This window comes from Uloborus diversus, chromosome 8 (genome assembly GCF_026930045.1).
Source record: "Uloborus diversus isolate 005 chromosome 8, Udiv.v.3.1, whole genome shotgun sequence".
In the NCBI taxonomy this organism is placed as follows: Eukaryota; Metazoa; Arthropoda; class Arachnida; order Araneae; family Uloboridae; genus Uloborus; species Uloborus diversus.
In genome coordinates, this window is record NC_072738.1 from 100,416,386 (window position 1) to 100,436,256 (window position 19,871).

The 19,871-nt window shown below is 31.9% G+C and overlaps 1 protein-coding gene across 1 annotated transcript in view; it reads right to left on the reverse strand.

Moving 5' to 3' along the window:
* The window catches only part of LOC129228313 (leucine--tRNA ligase, cytoplasmic-like), a 98,050-nt gene extending 78,361 nt beyond the window's left edge, over positions 1-19,689 (reverse strand). The window contains exons 1-5 of the mRNA XM_054862989.1: positions 19,640-19,689; positions 8,092-8,302; positions 5,615-5,695; positions 4,350-4,484; positions 1,336-1,497 (exon numbers count right to left, since the gene is read on the reverse strand). Of these exons, the coding sequence (XP_054718964.1) occupies positions 1,336-1,497; positions 4,350-4,484; positions 5,615-5,695; positions 8,092-8,301 (588 nt within the window). The 5' untranslated portion in view covers position 8,302; positions 19,640-19,689. The remainder of the gene's footprint in view (positions 1-1,335; positions 1,498-4,349; positions 4,485-5,614; positions 5,696-8,091; positions 8,303-19,639) is intronic.
* Between the last annotated feature and the right edge of the window lie 182 nt (positions 19,690-19,871).

Here is a 19,871-nt window from a genome sequence, read left to right on the forward strand (position 1 = left end):
TCTGAGTTTTGGCACCAATTCGTGACCAATGTCACGAATACTTTGAGTATTATCTAACTAATCAGTACATTATTAAAGGAAAAGATTATAGAATTTAAAGAAGAAACAAATTTTATTTTCGTCCAGATAAATTACAACAGTATAGTTCTGTACACAAAAGATCAGTGCAATGGAAGATCTTTATCTTTGGGTGGAAAAAATAAATTGGGCAATATATGAAGTTTTAAAAGTTTTTTCGTTCAAAAAATCGGACCGCTAATCTGTCGAAGTTAGCTTTGCTCACTGATCGGCTGGATTACAGTAACGTGGTGGCTTGGCGACTTTGGCTATAAACAAAAAAGAGTTGCGCAATCATTTGTTTACATTCTAAAGATTCTGTTTATGTAATTTATTGTATTTTTTGTTCATTTGGCGAAATATATCAAATTGCAAAGAATTGTTTTTCGTTTTTGAAAAGTTTTTAGTCTTTTTAGTTGAAGAATGTTTTTATTTTACATCTGGAGGGGAGGGGGGAGGAATGAGGGATTTTCGTTTATTCAGAGACTGTTTTACTTTTATCATTTTTTGAAACGATATCCTTTCGATTGTTTTATTCTTTTTCATATGGGGGATGTTGCAGCGGGATTTCCCGTTTGTTCTAGATGGGTAGTTAGTTTTTTAAACTTAATATCTGAGGAAGCTTTTTATCCTCTGAGAATGGCTGAAGGAACAAACCATCAAGTACGGGAGAAAAAAGTTAATAAAATAAATGCTCAGTGGGCATTAGATAAATCAAGTTGTAATAAATATACGCATTCTGACACCAAGCAGCTTGAAACATTTCCTTTTTACTTATTTTTTTCAACAAAACAGTTCAAACACTTGATAGTTTATTGAAATTTTTTAATTTTTCAATTAACAAAGTTTGAACAGAACAGCGTCTGTCCGGTCCTCTAGTTCTTTAAATATAATGTGGCACCACACTTAGGAATGGTTCCCTTACTTCATAATTTACGCAAGGGCTCTTGCGCCATAAAAATCAAACCAACCAACCAACCAATAATGTCAGTATGACCAAGAAAATCACATTTGCTTTAAATATGCCATACACACTGCCTAACACATTAAATCAAATCCTAACACATAAAATCTAGATTTGAACCAAAATACATTTAAGTGGGGGGAAAAAAGGCTAACTTTTGAGACAAACTCATAAAAATAGCATAAATGTTGAAGAAGAAAAAAAAGACTCTCTTCAAATTCATTAATGTAGTTCTCTATTTACAAAAAAACTAAAATATCTGAAACTTTTAAGCAATAAAATAAGTTACAACAAAAATCTTTGTCAATTCATACTTTAATTCCCATAGCTTTCAAATCTTTAACAGTATGAGGAGGGAAATACTGTAGCCAATGATCAGCATCAGCAAATTTCTTGATTTCTTCATTGGAAAGACCTAATGATTCCATTATTCTCCACTGGTACATTGCACCTCCAGTTTTTGCAACCAGCTTACTCTAAAACAAGAGAACAACAATATTTGGTATAAGATTTTGTAAAATTAAATTTATACAGCAGTCAATAGAGAATTCAAAGTTATTGTGAAAGGGGAAAAATAAGCTAAACACATTTTTAGCTCACTTTTAAAAATTAAAGCTATACAGGTATCTGTTGTATAACACCGCTTATTCGTAAAGTGTAGTATCGAAATCGTGTTATACGAGACTATTTTATAAATAGTTTTTTACTTATTTTTGAAACTAATTAATCATGTACATATTATAAATCATGTTAGTATGTAAGTATATCGTGTTGTATCTAAACATGTGCAAACTGTGTAACACGAGACTTTGAAATAGTGTGAATCAAGGAATGTGTACCGTGTTATATCGAAACCAAGTCTTAAGGTACAAATTTTATAATAGCCGAAATTTCAGCCCAATAGAACATACAAATGAAAACCGGAAACCAGAATATACAACAGCCGATTGATCTAAAATAAGAGTAGTAAAAAAGGAGACAGCTTAATTATTTTACATACCACAAACTAAAACTGTTACACACAACAAGAAAAAACTTTATCTTTTTTTCTTTACTGAAAAGAAATACAATATAAAATAAAATAAATAAAATGATTCTATTTATTTCATACTTTGTGTCAACTTCATTTTTTATCTATCTTTTGCCAAATTTTGCTTCTGTTTAATCCTAATGTTATTTTCTTACAATTCATTTGAAACAAAATGATTTTCATCTTTTAGTTTTTAGAACACTGATGAGAAAAACAAAGTATTTAAAGGTTAAAATCTAGTGTTATACGGTGAAACCAAACTTTCGAGCCGGAGACAGACACTTTTTGGATAAGTTTTATAATTACAAAGTAAAAACTTATTCGAGTTATCATTCATTTTGAACAGTGTATTGAACAAAAATTAAATTCCATCTTTTTAAATTCGTGTTACATCAAAACCATGAAGTATTAAATTCAAGTTTTGTACAATGTAATATCGAAACCATGTTATAACAATCACAAATTTGGTACTGTGTAATATCGAAACCATGTTGTGGAAGTACGGTGTTATATGAGGGACACGTGTAATTGTATTAAAATAAATTTTAAGTGAATAACTCTTAAATACAAACAATGTAAGAAGCATTTTCTGAAAATCTAAATGGTCATCAATATCATATCAGTTACTGCGAAGAAAGTAATGCCACGTTAGAATCAATAAGTTTTCACAAGTTTGAAATAAATTAATTAATATTTGGATAGACTTAATATTGGGACAACATTTAAGTATCAATTAATGAAAATGAAACAATGAACTACAGGGGTTACACATGGCTGTGCAGTGCACTGGATTTTGAAGGCCCATTACTGGAACATAAGCTCATGTTAAAAATAGCAGAGTTTTTAAAATACAAATGCAACTATTTCTGAAACATCAAAATTCATTCAAAAATAGTATCAGAAATGTTCAGCCCTCAAAAGCTTTTCTATGCTTTTATTGTTGTGTTCATTCCAGAAATTTTAGTTAACCAAAAATCAACAATTGAGCTTTTAAAAGGATAGGCTGGTGCTTTTATCCTATTGTGCAATATAAGACTTCAAATTTGGCAATAACAGGACATGCGCAGTTAAGTACAATGTTGGAGGGTCGGCTAACATGAGTGACAAAATTTTCGAAAATTCATTCTAAACAAGTCTATCTGGATGCATTCTAGAATTTAATTCAAATCGCTTAACTAAAGGCTAAAACAATAAGTAGTGACACTTCGTTATACAGTTTTGCAGTGTCAGATTGTTAACATTAATTACATTAAAATCATTGCGGAAAAGATAAATTTTCGATATAATTGATGTAGTGGTAATCTATATATATAAAAATGAATGTTTGTCTGTATGTCATCCATGAACTCAAAAACTACCCGGCAGATTTGGCTGAAACTTTCACCGTTTGTTATTTTTGGTACTGGGAATGTTTATAGACCAGTTCGAAAAAAATCCGATCCATAGTTCCTTTCTTATTCCAATTTAAATCACAATCCATTGGATAAATACGAATAAAATTATCGGCTGCAGAAATTAATTCGCGCGAAAGATCTCATTGATAAGAAGTTAGCTGTTGCCATTTTTCTTGAGTTTGAACAAATAAATTCTTTCTTTATTGTTTTATGGCTTTTCATGCAACGGGGGGATTTAAAACTTTTTCTATTTGATATTTTTAGCGATTGATTGATCTTGCAAACTGCGTGAGTACAAAATTTGAGTATAGTCACGGCTTCACTTGATACTTGGACCAATTATTATGAAAATTGCTATATATATGTATTTTTCCCATGGAGAAGGTGCATAATATGCTCATTGAAGCCACTTGCCACCAGGTGGCACTGCAGAGTAGTAACTTCTGTCCCGTTCAACCGATTGTCATGAAAATCAGTATAATGATGTATTTTTTTGTTGGCGTAGCAACGCGCTTCGGGTACAGCTAGTTATTTTTAAAAATCATGTGTAATAGAGCTACAAAACTTTTTATTTACATTTGTTTTAATTAAAAGCAACAATGTTGAATATTTTAATCTAATCATATAACTGGTGAACCAGTTGGTTGCCATTGGCGGTATAATATGGAATAAAATGAACGATTGAAATGTAAATAGCATGTTTTGATAAGGGAAAGGGTTCTGGGTTACATGGGGCCCCACTAAAGTTAGCTACGCAACAGTTTGCTTTTAGCGTGAAACAATGTTCACACTTGAAAATTAATAAAAACATTTTTAAAAAAGCTATGAAATCCTGTTATTTCATTCAAAACGTTTTAACACTATACTTTTCTTATATACATATTTGAATACAAACATTAATTACTTTTTTGCTTTTACTTTTATCAGCAGGCATTTTAATTTCTTCATCTTTATCAACACTTTCATTTCCAGTATCTTCAGGAAAATTTGGAGGAAATCCAAATGTTTCCATTTCATACTTCAATTTATCAGCACAAGCCTGCAAGAAATTTTTAATACAGATATTCAAGAGAAAAAAATACTCTTAAAATACAGAACATAAATTAGGGATTCTATACTACAGATATTTTATTTCCAGTAATTATAGAAAATATCCAACGAATAAATGTGACTCAACGAATAAATGTGACTCAATGAATGCTTTTATGCTTCAATTAAGTCTTCATTTTTCATTTCCAGTATATTCCTTAAATTAAAAATTCTTAAACCAACTTGTAAATTTAGGATACTTTACATTAATGGCTCTAAAATTAACAGAATAAAATTAGCTGTTATAAAATCAATATTTTAATCAATTACATAGTTACGTCCTCACAGTTTCATAACATCATGCATTTTAAATAATGTTGTTATAATAAAAGAGAGAAAAATGTATAAAAAGCATTTCTGCCCATTATCCAATTTTACAACAAATTAGGATGTCAATTAGTTTCTAGTTTTTTTTTTAAAAAATATGTTTTACAAATTGGAGGAATTTTCTCGTTTAAAACTCAATTAAGTTAAAATAAGTAACATTTTATGCTTATAATTTTGTTTCAAAAAATCCTAGCAAGGCAACCTCATTTGCTGGTTTTTCGCTTAATTTTCAGTTAGTCAGTTAATTTTCAGTCGCTTAATTAACAGTTCAAAAAAAAAAAAACGTAATTTATTATTTATTATTAACGTATTAATTATTTTATACAGAAAATTTGAATCTAATATAAATTCTGACTTTACAGGCAAATTTTCCTTACTTTCAATTTTAATACAAACTACTTTTGACACAGAAAATATTTTTATTTATTTTTTTAAATGAAATTTTTTAATTCCAATATTTTAAGGTTTTTTTTTTTTTTTTTTTTTTTTTTTTTTTTTTTTTTTTTTTGCCCAGTTTAAAGATTTTTTAACATTAGCACTTTATGGGAAAAATCCACACCCATTTAAAATTAAAGAATATATATAAGTTAATTTTCTGTACGGAAAATATCATTTTTCGCACAGCAGCACAATTTCATGCTCATAAAATTCCTGAAGAAGAATTTAATTCAAAAATGCACAGAATAAAACAGTTAAAATAAAAATACTGACTTACAGACTAAACCAACAAAATCAAAGTAATAAACATTTTACCTTTATAGGCATCCCAGTTACATGTAATCCAAATGGAAAAAGACACTTTTTTCCTTGCATTCTTTGATAACCAACAGCAAACTGAAATTAATAGAATTATCAATCAAATCAAATAATTTTAATATAGCATACAAATGGACTATGATCTTAAATTGAAAAATAGCATTAAATATAACAGTAAGTGTACTTAATTATAAGAAAAAGTGTCAGGAAACAACATTTTAGATTTATTTAGAATAGCATTTATTTTTGCAGTTTCACTGTTCTAACACTATTTCAAACAAGTTGTTAAAATTTGATTAAACAGTCATCCAAAGTTTTAAGAACTGTTGTCCTCAGTCAAGTAAAAAAATTTCCGGGACTAACGTTGAGTACCTTGAATTTTTGAGCACTAATTCTAATGATAATCGTCCTAATTCTAATGAAAATTTATAGGTAATTTGATGATATTTTGGGACCCTAGCCTTTATTCTAACAACACTTTCAGCTATATTTATCCTTATTCATTCGGGTATTGGAATTTTCAGGGGAGTGTTAACTTTATTTATGAAGCTTTTCTATTTGAATGAGAATTTTTAGTGACAAATGTCAAAAAATTAACGGGGATTTTTCGGATCTAACGTCACTATTCTGACAGGAAATTTTGCATTTTTTTTTTTTTTTTTTTTAAGTCTGATATTTGAACAAATGTCACTTGACTCGATTTTCATTTTTGAGGTAGACTGTACAAAGCTGGGCGACTCGGCAAGTTTGTAATAAAAAAGAAATTTTCAGTATGTTTCTCGTTGAAAAAAATTCAGATTTCAGAATGTATTATTTCACATACTGTAAATTGGGTTTATATATATATATAGTTTTTAGAGCAAAAAACACATAATTTATTTGCCAACAAAACACAATTAGAGGGAAGCAAAAGCACAGAAAGAGGGAATCAAGGAGTAGAAAATCCCAGAACCAGGATTTTAAGTAATATTTCTAATTCCAGAAAGTTAACATCCATAAAAGGACTTATGACCCTTGAAAAAAATTCTGGTTGCATTAGTGACAGAAACTTTTTTGCATCTATTTAAAGCAAAAACAACAAAAGTATGGATTGATCAATGACCTTGCTTCCTGAATTTTAACTGCTTCAAATAACTCTAAATTGGTGATTTTGTTACAAAGATTACAAAGGAAGGATAGAAACGTTTGAATGGGCAGAATTTGAAACATTATTGAACAGAGGCTTTGATCAAGCATGACAGCTTGCAGAGCCTATGAGAGTGTCTCAAAAAGCAATTTTAATATACCTCAAAGGAATAATTTGCTCAACTGGAAAATTAAAATTTTAATTCCCAGTGGCCAGCAAAAACTATTACACACTATTTTACTACCAGTAGCAATTTATATCTATGGCCTTTTTTTTAAAATAAAAATCATAATACAATCTGAAGGCACTCTGCTAAAAAGGTAGGGTAGAGAGAAAAGAAATGATACATAAGGTCAGTATTTCGTAACGTGCATGTTGATGACAAAGGTGAAAGGAATCACGGCTGTTCTTAGTTGCTGAAATAGAAAACAAAGCAACTGAAAAATAACTTATTACAAAAGAAAAAATTATTCATGGCCAGTCGGGTATTTTAGCAGAGAGGTATCTTAAGCAGTTTATTTAATTGTGAAAGTATGCAGTTTAAAAGCCTGGTAACGAGAGCTGAATGACCATTTTCAGGTCTAAAGGGGATGGTCCAAAAACAAGGGCATTGGGTGCCATTAATTGTTTTTTATGAAATCGCCCCTCCCTTGAAAAAATTCTGGCTACATTCTTGCATAAGCATTGCACAGCTAACTAACAAGACTTATGCCACTGAAATATACCATTATATGAGTCATTCTCCAGAAAACGTAACTTTTGAGCGCAAATATTCTCTTAAGCCCTAAACTACTTTTGGGGGATTCATATTTCAAAAAATTCATCCCAAGTCTCTATTTGTGCCTAAATATTGCACTCATGATCGTCCCCTCAGATAATGACCCCCTCTAAAACCAGAAGCTGGATCTGCCCTTGCCCTATTCAAATACTATACTGACAACTCTTGCTGTGAACACAACTGGTTCAGATTGCTCTTCATCAAAATTATAGTCTCCATCCTGCTTGTTTATTTCAGGAAAAATTTTAGCTAAATCATCCTTATTTTGTCCTTTATCAACTACTTCTCTTCACTAATCCTTCTGATCTGAATCAAATCAGATCCACGAGTTCATTTGTCCTCATAATCTCGAAAACAATATCAGTTTTTTTCTTTGTTTTAAGTCAACACAACTAAGTTGTGCTACAGTCTTGCAATTTAAAAATGTTTTGGTAAAAATAGTGTGCACTGACTCCAAGTACAAATCAATAAACTGTTAGAAAGAATAGTTAAAATAACTTCAAAAAGCCAAGCGACAAATTCTGTTAATAAAATTTAATTCTTTAGTTATGAGAGTAAATATATAATTACCTCACATTTTGACAAAGAAAATGTATGTCCTAAATGCAATCGGCCATTCATGTAAGGATACGGAAACGTAACAAAGAATTTTTCAACACCATGTACATCTTCTGGTACATCTTCTTCAAAAATATTTTCTTTTTCCCATTTCTCCTGCACTTTCTTTTCAATGTCTAATAATGTGTTAACTTTATAGGTCCCTTTTCTTTCTCCAGACATTCTGAAAAAAAATAAAGAATTAACTTAAAGTTAGTACAGATAGTACTTTTAAATTAATTATGAACACGCTAATTAGATGCAAAATCTCATGATTTTTTCTCTTTAACTTTGAAGTAAAAATGCATGCATTAAAAAGACAAAAGATAATTTTTATCCCATGACCAAAGAAAAATCAAAAAATATGCACTTTAATGGTTATCATTTATTTTATCAATTGTAATTATGTATAGAAAACACTAGCTTACCTATGCAAAGCATTTGTATGGGACATAGACGGAAATACTGGACTCAAGTATTTATGCATTAATTGAGACTAGTGTTTGCCCAGTGGTCGAAATTCGACCATATTCATAAATGAATATTTGAGAAAGCTTGTATGAATTTAACTATTTGCAACATTTTTTTTACTACTCTTACTCATGTTTACCGCACATCTGGAAACATACAGTTTTTATGTGTACACACAATACCAAACAGTAATAATTTATTTGAATTTTGCTTTTTGTCTCTTAATCTCAAAATAAATGGATCAAAGGGGATATTTCGGCAATGGGGTCGTTTCCAAAATTTTAAAAGTATTCTTTTCTGAAAGAGCATGGTTAAAACATGGGTTTTAACCCCTTTTTAAATAATTTGATAAATATTAATATTTTTTGACACTTATTTTTATCGGTGCGCAGATTGAAATTCATTTTCGACGCTTCTGCTCCTGGCATCAAAAGCGATGTTGGCCTAGCGCCCCTTAAATTAACAAGTTTTAACTAGTTTATCTCACCACTTATCTCATGATAGTATCAGTCAACTGCCTAATCCTAGTATGGGAGAAATTTTTCAACAATGTTTTTCTACCTTCTAATGCGGATGCCTGAAGATGTATCTCGCACGTACAGTCGTCGATCTATGACGTCACGATCTTGACGTAATCGGCGAAGCATCGTAACTGATCGGCACGTGCCCGATGCTCATTGGCCAGGTGCTATGCTGGCGTGTATCAGAAGGGGATTTGGCGTCCGCATGTTAATGAGTTGACTTAGGATATAAGGAAAGGTTTCGAGTAGGAAATTGACTTCTTCAGCGTTTTTCTCTCTGGCTAGTTGACTCGAGCACTCGTTTGCTTTTAAGCAACGATGCGGGTTTAATTTTAATAGATAGTTAATAGATTGATATAGCTCAGTTCTAGTTTGTGTTATTTTCAAATGTTTTTGATAATTTTAAACTAACTTTACTAAATTACCAAATAAATTTGGTTTTTATTTTAAGTTGTCTTCAACTATTTTTTAATCAACCATTTCTAGTCATATATTTAATTAGGTTATCACATTTGGAGGTTATTAGTCTTGAGCATTCTCCTGCTCATTAGAAATACCATTCTCTTATGCCATTAGCACACATCGCAAATTTTCATAACTTGGAAACGCGGTTGACAGCAAAGCCTAAACATTTAGAGCGGCAATGGAGTAGCACGCCAAAGTACGTCACTTGTAATGTCATAAAGACCACGCCTTACTTCCAAAATTGCACATTTAACAAATTTTATAAAAAATAACTGTTGGGAAAACAAAAGATTTTTCTGCCTCCACTTTATTTATTTTTTTGCTTATTCCATTAATTTCAGTGACTAAAAGTAGTACTTTTGACTGAAGGAAACAATCCCATAGAAAAATTGGTATGGTCGTCAAATTCTTGGCTTGAATAATTTTATTTTGGATACCAAGTTGCTTTGTGTGCTATGCAAATAGACATTTCCCTACTCTTTGTTTACGTATGCAAAGGAAAAACATTTTTCGACAGAAAATTTCACGCAATGGATAAAAATCCCCAATTATCCAATTTTCGAAATCTTCCCGTATGAAATGAAGCATCAAAACTCAGTTTATACGTAAAACTTCTGGGTGAACAATATTACTTATGAAACATCTATTATTATTGAGTAAGTTGCTTCTTCATCATTAGAAATATAAATTTCCAAGTAACAAATGAACGAATACGCGTGGCAACATATAACCGCCCATTCGAAAACACTGGACGTCGCAATAACACCACAATTTTTAAAGAAGGTCCTTATTGTGATTTGTTTATGATTAAGGGCGGGGCATAACTGATGTCACACTTTTCAACATTTTCGACCCTCTCCCACTTTGTCACAAAATTTCGCACTTCACCATACCCCCTCTTCCCTTTGTCACACGTCAAGTTGTTTTTCATAAATGTTCCTATTGAAAAAAGGCTTATTCTCCCCATTGTATGTCCCTCTTGTCATTTCTTTGCTCTCCATTGTCACAAACTGTTACTATTCGTAAACTGTTACTATTTGTTGGTTACTATTCGTAACCAACCTTCTAAGGTTGGGGTTCGTTGAACCCCATCCTTAGAAGGGCTTCATTTATGGAGAGCCCTTTCTTTATGTAAACCGTATTATGCAATATATATTTTCCTACTCTTTGTTCATGTATGCAAAGAAAAAATATTTCTCTCGCTGCAATTGGTGCCAAACATTTGACGCCGATGGATGAAGAGCGCCAATTTCCCAATTGTCGAAATCTTCACTAATGAAATGATGCTGCAAAACTCAGATTATACGTTAAACTTCTGCATGAACACATTTTTTTTTAAAGTTTAATATTATTGAGTAAGTAATATTTGACCTCTGCCATTAGAAATATAAAATTTCAAACAGTCAAATGAACGAATCCTAGTTGCTACATTAAAAATTGTCCATTCAAAAACACTGGACGTCGCAATAACAGTGCAATTTTATTTAAAAAAAAAAAAATCATCTTTGTGATTTGTTTACTGTTTAGGGAATAACTGGCTAATGCACTTTTCAAAATTTTTTATCTTTCTCCCCTTTGTCACAAAGTACCACACTTCATCACACCCCGTCTTCCCTTTGCCACATGTCACACTTTTTCATAAACGTTCTTATCAAAAAAGGCTTGATGTCACATTCTCCATATTGTATGTCCCTCTTGTCATTTATTTCCTCCTCTTGTCACGAATGGTTACAATTTAATAAACCCCACCTTAAAGAGGAACTTCATTCGCAGTCAGCTTCTTGCAAATAGACATTTCTCTCCTCTTTTTAAACGAATGCAAGAGAAAAATATTTCTTGCGCTGGCATTGGTGCCAAAAATTTGGCACCAATGGATAAAGTTCGCCAATTTCGTAATTATGGTTGTCTCCTTGAAATGATCTCGCAAAACTCATTTAATATGTAAAACTTCTGTACAAACAATATTCTTTGTGAAAGTACGCATGACCTGTCATTAGAAATACAAATTTTCCAACAGTCAAATGAACGAACTCTACTCGCTGCAAAATATAATTGTCCAAGCGAAAGTAATAATACGCCAATTTTATCGAAAGTTTCACCGGGACATCTGTTTGTGGTAATAGCAAATGCAGATATTATTGGGAGCTGTGTGTTTTTTTTTATATATTTATGTATTTTATTTTATTATTATTTTTTTTTATGAAGCTGATTTTATTGAAACTGAAAGTCCTCCCTCGCTCCGGAAAATGATTTACTTTAATAATAAAACCACGAAAGCACAATCAAAAGGAAAATATTTTTAATGCACGTAGTTACTCAAAGCCTCAATAATAAAAACAAATGCAATAATTTAATTTCTTTGCGCTCAAGCGAGAAATAGCAACACATAATATTATCCAGCAATTTCTTCACGCTAACTAAGTCACGTGAAAAATCAAATAAAAATGAATTTTCGCTAACTTATTATTGCTTCTAGCTCATTTTCTAGTCATCGTAGTGAATTTCAGTTTTTGAGCCGTAAACAGGGGTAGACGTTTTTAGAAGTATTTTTTACAATCTTTCCAACCATACCAAACTCGAAGCACTAAAATGCATTTTTCGTGTAGAAAAAGCGGTTTAAAAAATGAATTAAAACTTAATGTTTCACGCTTCCAACAATGAGTTTCAACAATGGAAAAGAGATAAAATTAAAATTTTTGAGTTTCGCTAACTAAAAAACGCTTATAACTTTTTTCCTAGTGGATTTAGGTTATTGGACCTTGGGCGCCCTGACATTTTTTTCGTTAGGGGTGTTTCTTAAAGACCTTTCCAACCATATCAAAATCGAAAAAATTGGACCATCCGGTCACGTAGAAAGAGCCATTTAGGACGAAAATGCATTTTTTAATAATATTTCCGTTAATTATCGTTCGATTTTAAAAAATTTTATTGATCGGCAATAACTACCGAACAAAAAAAGAATGAAGGAAATCGATTCACAAATAGAGGAGAAATTGGTACCGAAAGAAAACGGCTTGCCTATTAATATATAAAGATTTGACTCAAAAAGTCATGAAATTTCATAGTTCTGTTTGCTTAATTGGAAATTGTGAAAATAATTGTGAAATGATCATAACAGGGTTCATACATTTGTGGTTAAAATAAATTCCCTGACGTTTCCAGGTTGTTTTCCAGGTTACTTCCTTCATTCAAAATTAAGTTTAAAAAGCAATATTTTTAAAATAATTAAAATTGTTTAAAGTAGCAATGCAGAAGAACTGAAACTTTTCCTCTTGGATTTAAAAAAAAAATCTTAGATTTAAAAAAATTGAAAAAAAAAATTTTTTTTTAAGTTTTTTTTTTTGGCATCTGTTTTTGGTTTACAATTCTTCTTTTTATTTTCTTATAAGTATATAGCACAAAAATATTTAGCAAAATACAAAGCTATTTTTCAATATAAATATGATTAACTTGTTGCATTCTTCGGCAATCGGCATACCATATATGCGAAATAACAAAAATCAACATCCGCCAATCATAGGCCAATGCCAAAAATCTTTTTTTTTCTTTTGCATATTAAAGGATGCCCACATTAAAAAATTTTTCCTCTAGAAAATTAATTTTTAAAAATTCATAATTTGTTGCACATTTTATGTTACTTTCAATAGTTTACATTGAGATAAACATCCAATTCTGTTTTTGGAAGTTTACGTCAACTTCCATCGTACAAATGACCAAATATGGCGACTAAGTGAAAAAATTAAGATAATAAGTAGATTTTTGAATTTGTAGCATAAAAGTAGAGTTATAAAAAATTAATAATTCTCAAAAAACTATAATTATAAAATAAAATAGTTGGTTTTTAGCACATAAGCATCTAAATCAATTAGAATAAAAAATTGTTCTGAAGATTAAATTTTGCATTTTTCCAGAAAATAATTATGAATTATCCGGGGGGAAAAAAGCACATTTAGTGTTCTGTTTTCAATAGCTTGCATTGTAATAAACATCCAATGTCGTTTTGGGAACTTAGGCACTTAAAAAGTCATGTGTACTTCCATCTTGGGAATGACCAAATATGACGGCTATTCCCAAAAAAATAAGAGATTTTTTTTTTTTTTGAATTTGTAGCATGAAAACAATTTTTTTTTAAAAAACATCTTCATGAAACTACAATTCAGTTTAAAAGTTTTTAGTACGTTTGCGTCCAAGGCAATATGGGTAAGATTAAGTTTTTAGAACAAAATTTTTCATTTCTCGAGAAAATTATTTAAAATATTAATAATAAAATATGCTTCCTATACTTTGCATGTGCCAGACAAATGTTTTTCCTATTTCCTTTAAAGTAGCGATCATCTGACTTACGTAAGTCTGGCTGTGAGGTTCAGATTTGTAACATTGACCTGTCAAATTAATATTGGAACAGCTAGGGAGGATTTTAGCAACATTAAAAACAAAAAAGACTTTCTAAAAAAGTCCTGGCCAATACAAATAATATATAAACATTGTTCAAATTTTTATTCTTCATTTTAAGTTTTCCTTTTCACTAGAGTAACTTTAAAATATTAACATGTAGAAAATAAAACATTTAAATGTATCTGCTTGCATCACGTAGTCGAGTCCCAACTTACGCGTGGGATGCGTTCCAATACCCCTCGTGTAAGTTGAAATTTCGCGTTGTGGAAAAGGGTATGTGTAAAAACTTTAATAAACATAACTAATCATTTTCGACACTTGTAAACACCACCTCAAACAGTTAAAAACCATTTCTTAACTATGCATTGCTGTTCCTTACATAAAAAACTGAATTTTTATTTGCATTTTTTAAAAAATCAGGTTATTCCTATGATGCACTAAATCAATGATCAATGGGAAAGAAAGACATAAAATAAACCAGTTTGGTGCATACAGTCTGTAGTAAAAAAAACAGTTGCACTATAGTTATACTGTACAATAGATCCATTAATGATATTTGTAACTTTAAAAAAAGTGAAAATGATGATTATTTATGCTGCGTGATCAAACTGTTATTCTAATACATTTTTAAATACAGTTGCTTCACTAGTTCTATTATAACGTTTCCATCTATGGCAATACTCCTCTTCCTGGTTTCTTTATTTTACAATCAAGAGCAACTTCCATTTTCATAATTTTTGCATTTTGCTTAGATACTATTACTCAATTAACTTTCATGGATTTCCTTTTTATGACTTTTTATTGTATGTACGGAAGATTCACTCATACTTAATTGTTGTGCTACCCTTCGACGCATTTTTTAGTTGAGCTACAGCTTTTAAGAAGCTTTAGCTTTTTTTTAATTGTCAGAAACTTTTTCTTTTTCTTTCTACTTTCACCAACTTAAGATGACATTGCGCTCTTGGGTAAAAACTATTAGATAATTTTCTATTTTAATTATATTTCGTTAACTTTCTCAGTCAGAATGAAAAAAATGAATGGAAAATGAATAGCAGTTATTTTTATAAATGATGTTCACAGATTAGTGTGGTATGGGTACTTCTGCTCTCAGTGACGCTAAAGGGATGAAGGTCCATTCACGAAAAAAAAGTTTTAGTAGCCCATAACAAAGTAGAAATTTACACACAGCGACTCCCTTCCGAAAATTTTCATGTTGCGGGTGAGGAATTCGCGCTAGGTCTAAAATTTTTTACTGGTGAAAAAATCGCGTTATAGCCATTTCGCGTAAGTCGGATCACGTTGCAGCGGAACTCTATTGCATTATGTATAACCCCTGTTTTAGGCTCATTAATAGTAATCATTTATCATAGCATTGAGAATGATCTACCCTACTCTAAAAACCAACCGGGGGGGGGGGGGGGTATTCGGGTTGAATGTTTCAGAAATCTGGCAAACCTACTTAGAGATGCCAAAGATGTGCTTATCCAATTCCGAGCAGTGACAACAGAAATTACAAAATCCCGTTCCATAAGGGGTAACCAAATCATCATTGCTTCTTTTTAACTGCTCGGATTAATAAAATAAATATAACTTTTTGTGTTTTTTACATTGGAAAGGTAAATACGACTTTGTGGCAAAAAAATTCTAAAACTGCTAAGGGAACAGATTTAATCATGGGTGGCCTATGAGATAGGACCATGTACTCTTCAACGGAGAGTTCTAGAACCACATTCAGGCGACAGCAAATACCCACCAAGTGAAAGTTTAAAATCTGTGGGTTTGAATGTCATGGCAAACAATTACCTTGTGTGCAAGGTACAGGAGACTTTCCCTCTACTTCAGTATGGTACATTTGTGGATTTCTCGGTGAACACCTTTCCACAGCTTGCCGTGGCGTTAAATACGGTAACATTCCATTGCTATGAACAGGGGTGTGCTTAGAGTTTTAGCGATCCTGTTGGAAATTTGTTTTAAATTACAAAATCCCGTTCCATAAGGGGTAACCAAATCATCATTGCTTCTTTTTAACTGCTCGGATTAATAAAATAAATATAACTTTTTGTGTTTTTTACATTGGAAAGGTAAATACGACTTTGTGGCAAAAAAATTCTAAAACTGCTAAGGGAACAGATTTAATCATGGGTGGCCTATGAGATAGGACCATGTACTCTTCAACGGAGAGTTCTAGAACCACATTCAGGCGACAGCAAATACCCACCAAGTGAAAGTTTAAAATCTGTGGGTTTGAATGTCATGGCAAACAATTACCTTGTGTGCAAGGTACAGGAGACTTTCCCTCTACTTCAGTATGGTACATTTGTGGATTTCTCGGTGAACACCTTTCCACAGCTTGCCGTGGCGTTAAATACGGTAACATTCCATTGCTATGAACAGGGGTGTGCTTAGAGTTTTAGCGATCCTATTGGAAATTTGTTTTAATAGTTGATAAGTAATCACTTTTGTTATTTATTTATTCTCTCCCAAAACATATCCCGCTGTAGTGTATCACCCAGCTGTATAAGTTAGTTCGAGATTTTTATAAGTAATTACAAAATGTGAAAAAATATGACACAAAATATGGTTTCAAAGAAACTTTTTGGAATCTGAAAGAGATGTAATTGATGAAATAAAGACTGGTATCCTAATTGCGTTGTTTTCATCCGGGGGGGGGGGGTATGAAATACGAAATTGAAATCTAACTTCAGAACAACATTCATAAAAAGATTGAAAATTTTTGATCTTTTTCTGCCTTTTAACTTATTTTTACTACATACTAGCAAATATAGAAGAGTCATTCCATGTCAAGCAACCTCTAGGTATCCGTGTTTGATCATCTCGAATTTGGATGAAATTTTATGGAGGTGTAGAGAGATGCCTTTGAAACTAACCTATGCAAATTTTCAGCTTTCTAGATCAAAATCCTGAGGATCTAGGATCTCTGAAAAATGTGATCCAAAAGGGCGGATCAGCTTTTTGTGCCAAACTACCAAGTTTAGACTAAGTTTACAGAAAATTTTATCACTCTGGAAGCCTGAAATTTTAGGCGCTTAAAGTACGTTTGGCTGTTAATACATTCAAGTATTTTTGAAATCGGATTAGATTTCTTGTAGCACGCCTGTATTCTCATGAAAAAGCGCGGCAAGGAAACATTTTCCAGGATTTTAAGTTGTCATAAAATCTGAACAAAAATAATTCAAAGGCTCATTCTTCATGATTACATTGTAAAAATACTTGTTTTAATGGGTTACAGTTGCAGATCTTAAATATGTATATTCTAAAAGATATTGTCGTCCAAAGTGGCTATCAAACCGTTCAAGTGAAAATTAGCCTATTTTCTAAGTGCAATAGCTCAAGTTTATCACCTCGCATCTTCTTTTCCTTAAAAGCATTAGAACAGAATTTTTCCTTTTAAAATAAGTTTTTTTTTTGATGGTGTTCTTTCATTTAAAGCTAAAAAATTGAGCTTGAAATTGTGTCTCTCATAACGAATTGCCATGTTTAAGAGCAGGTTGTGCAAAATTTTATTACACTGGCAGCTTGAAATTCTAGGAGCTTCAAGTACTTTTAGTTTTCAATATGCTCTATTATTTTTATGAGTTTGAGTTAATTAACTTTTGTGTAGCACGCATGCAAAGTCACAAGAAAAACGCAGTGGAGAAACTTTTTCCTGGATCTTAGAATGTCATAAATTCTGAACAAAAATGATTCAAAAGCTCTTACTTTGTTATATTGTCAATATGCATGATTTTAATGTGTTATATTTGCAGAGCGTTAACTTGATTTTCTAAAAGATATTGGCTGCCAAAGTGACTCTCAAAATCTTTCATATGAAAAAAGGCCTATTTTTATGCGCTGTAGTTCAAGTTTGTCCCATTTCATCTTCTTTTCGTTGGTAGAAAGAAGATATTTTTTCACACAGAAATATTTTATCCATTAATAATACATTTTTTTTTACTCTTCAGTTCTAAATTGTCCCAGGAAATTTTTCTCGTTGAGCCACGAGCACGAAATACTGGATTCTAACATGCATGCGGATTATTTATCACTGGAGTCGACATGTAGTAAGACGAGAAGGGAGAGTTCAACCTTGTTGAAGAGGATTATAAATATCACAAAGATCGAAAAGCAGTCAGGTGCGAACTGGGACCCCAAGAAGGCGCCAACCTTAACTACCAAAGGGTGGAAAAAAAAAAAAAAAAAACGAAGGTGGACAGGTGATTAGAGGGCGCAAAAAAAAGAAAGAAAGAAAAAACGAAGGCGTACAAATTTGAGGACGTACATTAAGTAATAGAAAATTTTAAAAAAATTGAATTTCTTACCATAATCAAGATTCACGAGTGTGTGTGTATGTAGGCGTGCGTTGTGTGCGTGCCGATGAAACTTTTAAATTAGAAGAAGCTTGGTCTCATTTTGGGGACCCCACATTTTAGTTGAGGAGAATTTCCTAAACATTCTATGCACATTGATACAACACTGACTAATGCTAAGTGGCCCAGCAGAATTTAGATTTAAGTTAAGGTGGAAACCTTATCGAAAGTCAGAACTTTTATTTATTACATATGTTGCACTTCAATTCTCAGCAGATTCTCAGCAGATATGGGAAGAACATGTTGAATAGTATTCGACACTTTACAAAGGAAATTAAATGTCATAAAAGTGCATTGTAATTGTAACAGCGTTAAATCAAATCCAACATTTGAAAATCTAGCTCGTGTAGCCTCATTTTATATATTTATTTAATTCTTTCCTTTAAACAAATGCAGTTAAAAGTAGAAACCGGAATTGTTAAGCATTTTTACAGTGATAGTTGGGCCTCCTAAAAAGTCTGAGGGAAGCCCAAACTTCCCGAGCCTTTTGTGTAATTAGGCCTTGTGTGTGTGTAGGGCATAGACGCCACCACCCAGGTTTGGTCCAGCCTACGGAGGCTGGTGGAAGGTGGAGTTCGTAGAGTATGCTTAAGTTGAGCCTTGAATGGAAGCAAACGATTACTAACTATTGCTACAAAAGTTTGTCCTCTGAATAAGGCGCAAAATAAAAAAGAACGTATGTAGGTTTGTGGGAGCAAAAAAAAATAATAAATAAAGGAGGGTGCACAGGTTTGAGGGCACAAGAAACGAAGGTGCACAAGTTCGAGCGCGAAAAAAGGGGGGGGGGAGGAAACGAAGGCACACAGGTTCGAGGGCAAAAACAAAAACGAAAGAACTGAGGTTTTAAGGGCGCAAAAGTTTTTAGTGAGAAAAAAAAAGTGCACAGGTTTGAGTGCGTAAAAAAAACAAAGGCACATAGGTTCACGAGCACAAAAAGAAAAAAACCAAGAAAGAAATAAAGGGGGCTTCAGGAGAATGTAAGAGGTGCGGAAAATTTGGTGCCTGCCCCGGGCGGCAGAAACCTACGCTATGCCGCTGATTGTAATAGGATCCGGGTAATGTAACAGTAATTACATTGGGACTAAAAATTCATTTCGTAGAAAAGGAAATTTCGTTGTATTAGTGTGTGTTGTAATGGGATTTTACCTTTCAGCGTAGCATCGGCATGAAAATGTGCCACAACGAGATGCAAAATCTTATGTGAGAAAAAAATCAAAAAAAAGAAAAAAAAACAAGGTAAATTAAAACATGGTTGAGATTAAATCGTAATAATTTGTATAATCTAAATGCATGAATACTAACTTGCAGACAACTTTTGCTTTTTTGACACATGTGAAATTACCGTACGTAAAATGCTGGTCAAAGTTAAAGATATAAATTGGTTTTTAAAATATGCTTAAAGACTAGCATGTAGAAAAAAAAATAAAAATGTTTGCTGAAAATTCAGTGGAAGTGCTGAAACGATATCACGAAATAGAAATATTTTTTAAAGTAAGCAGATATTTTAAAAACTACTACTCCTGTAGTTAATTTC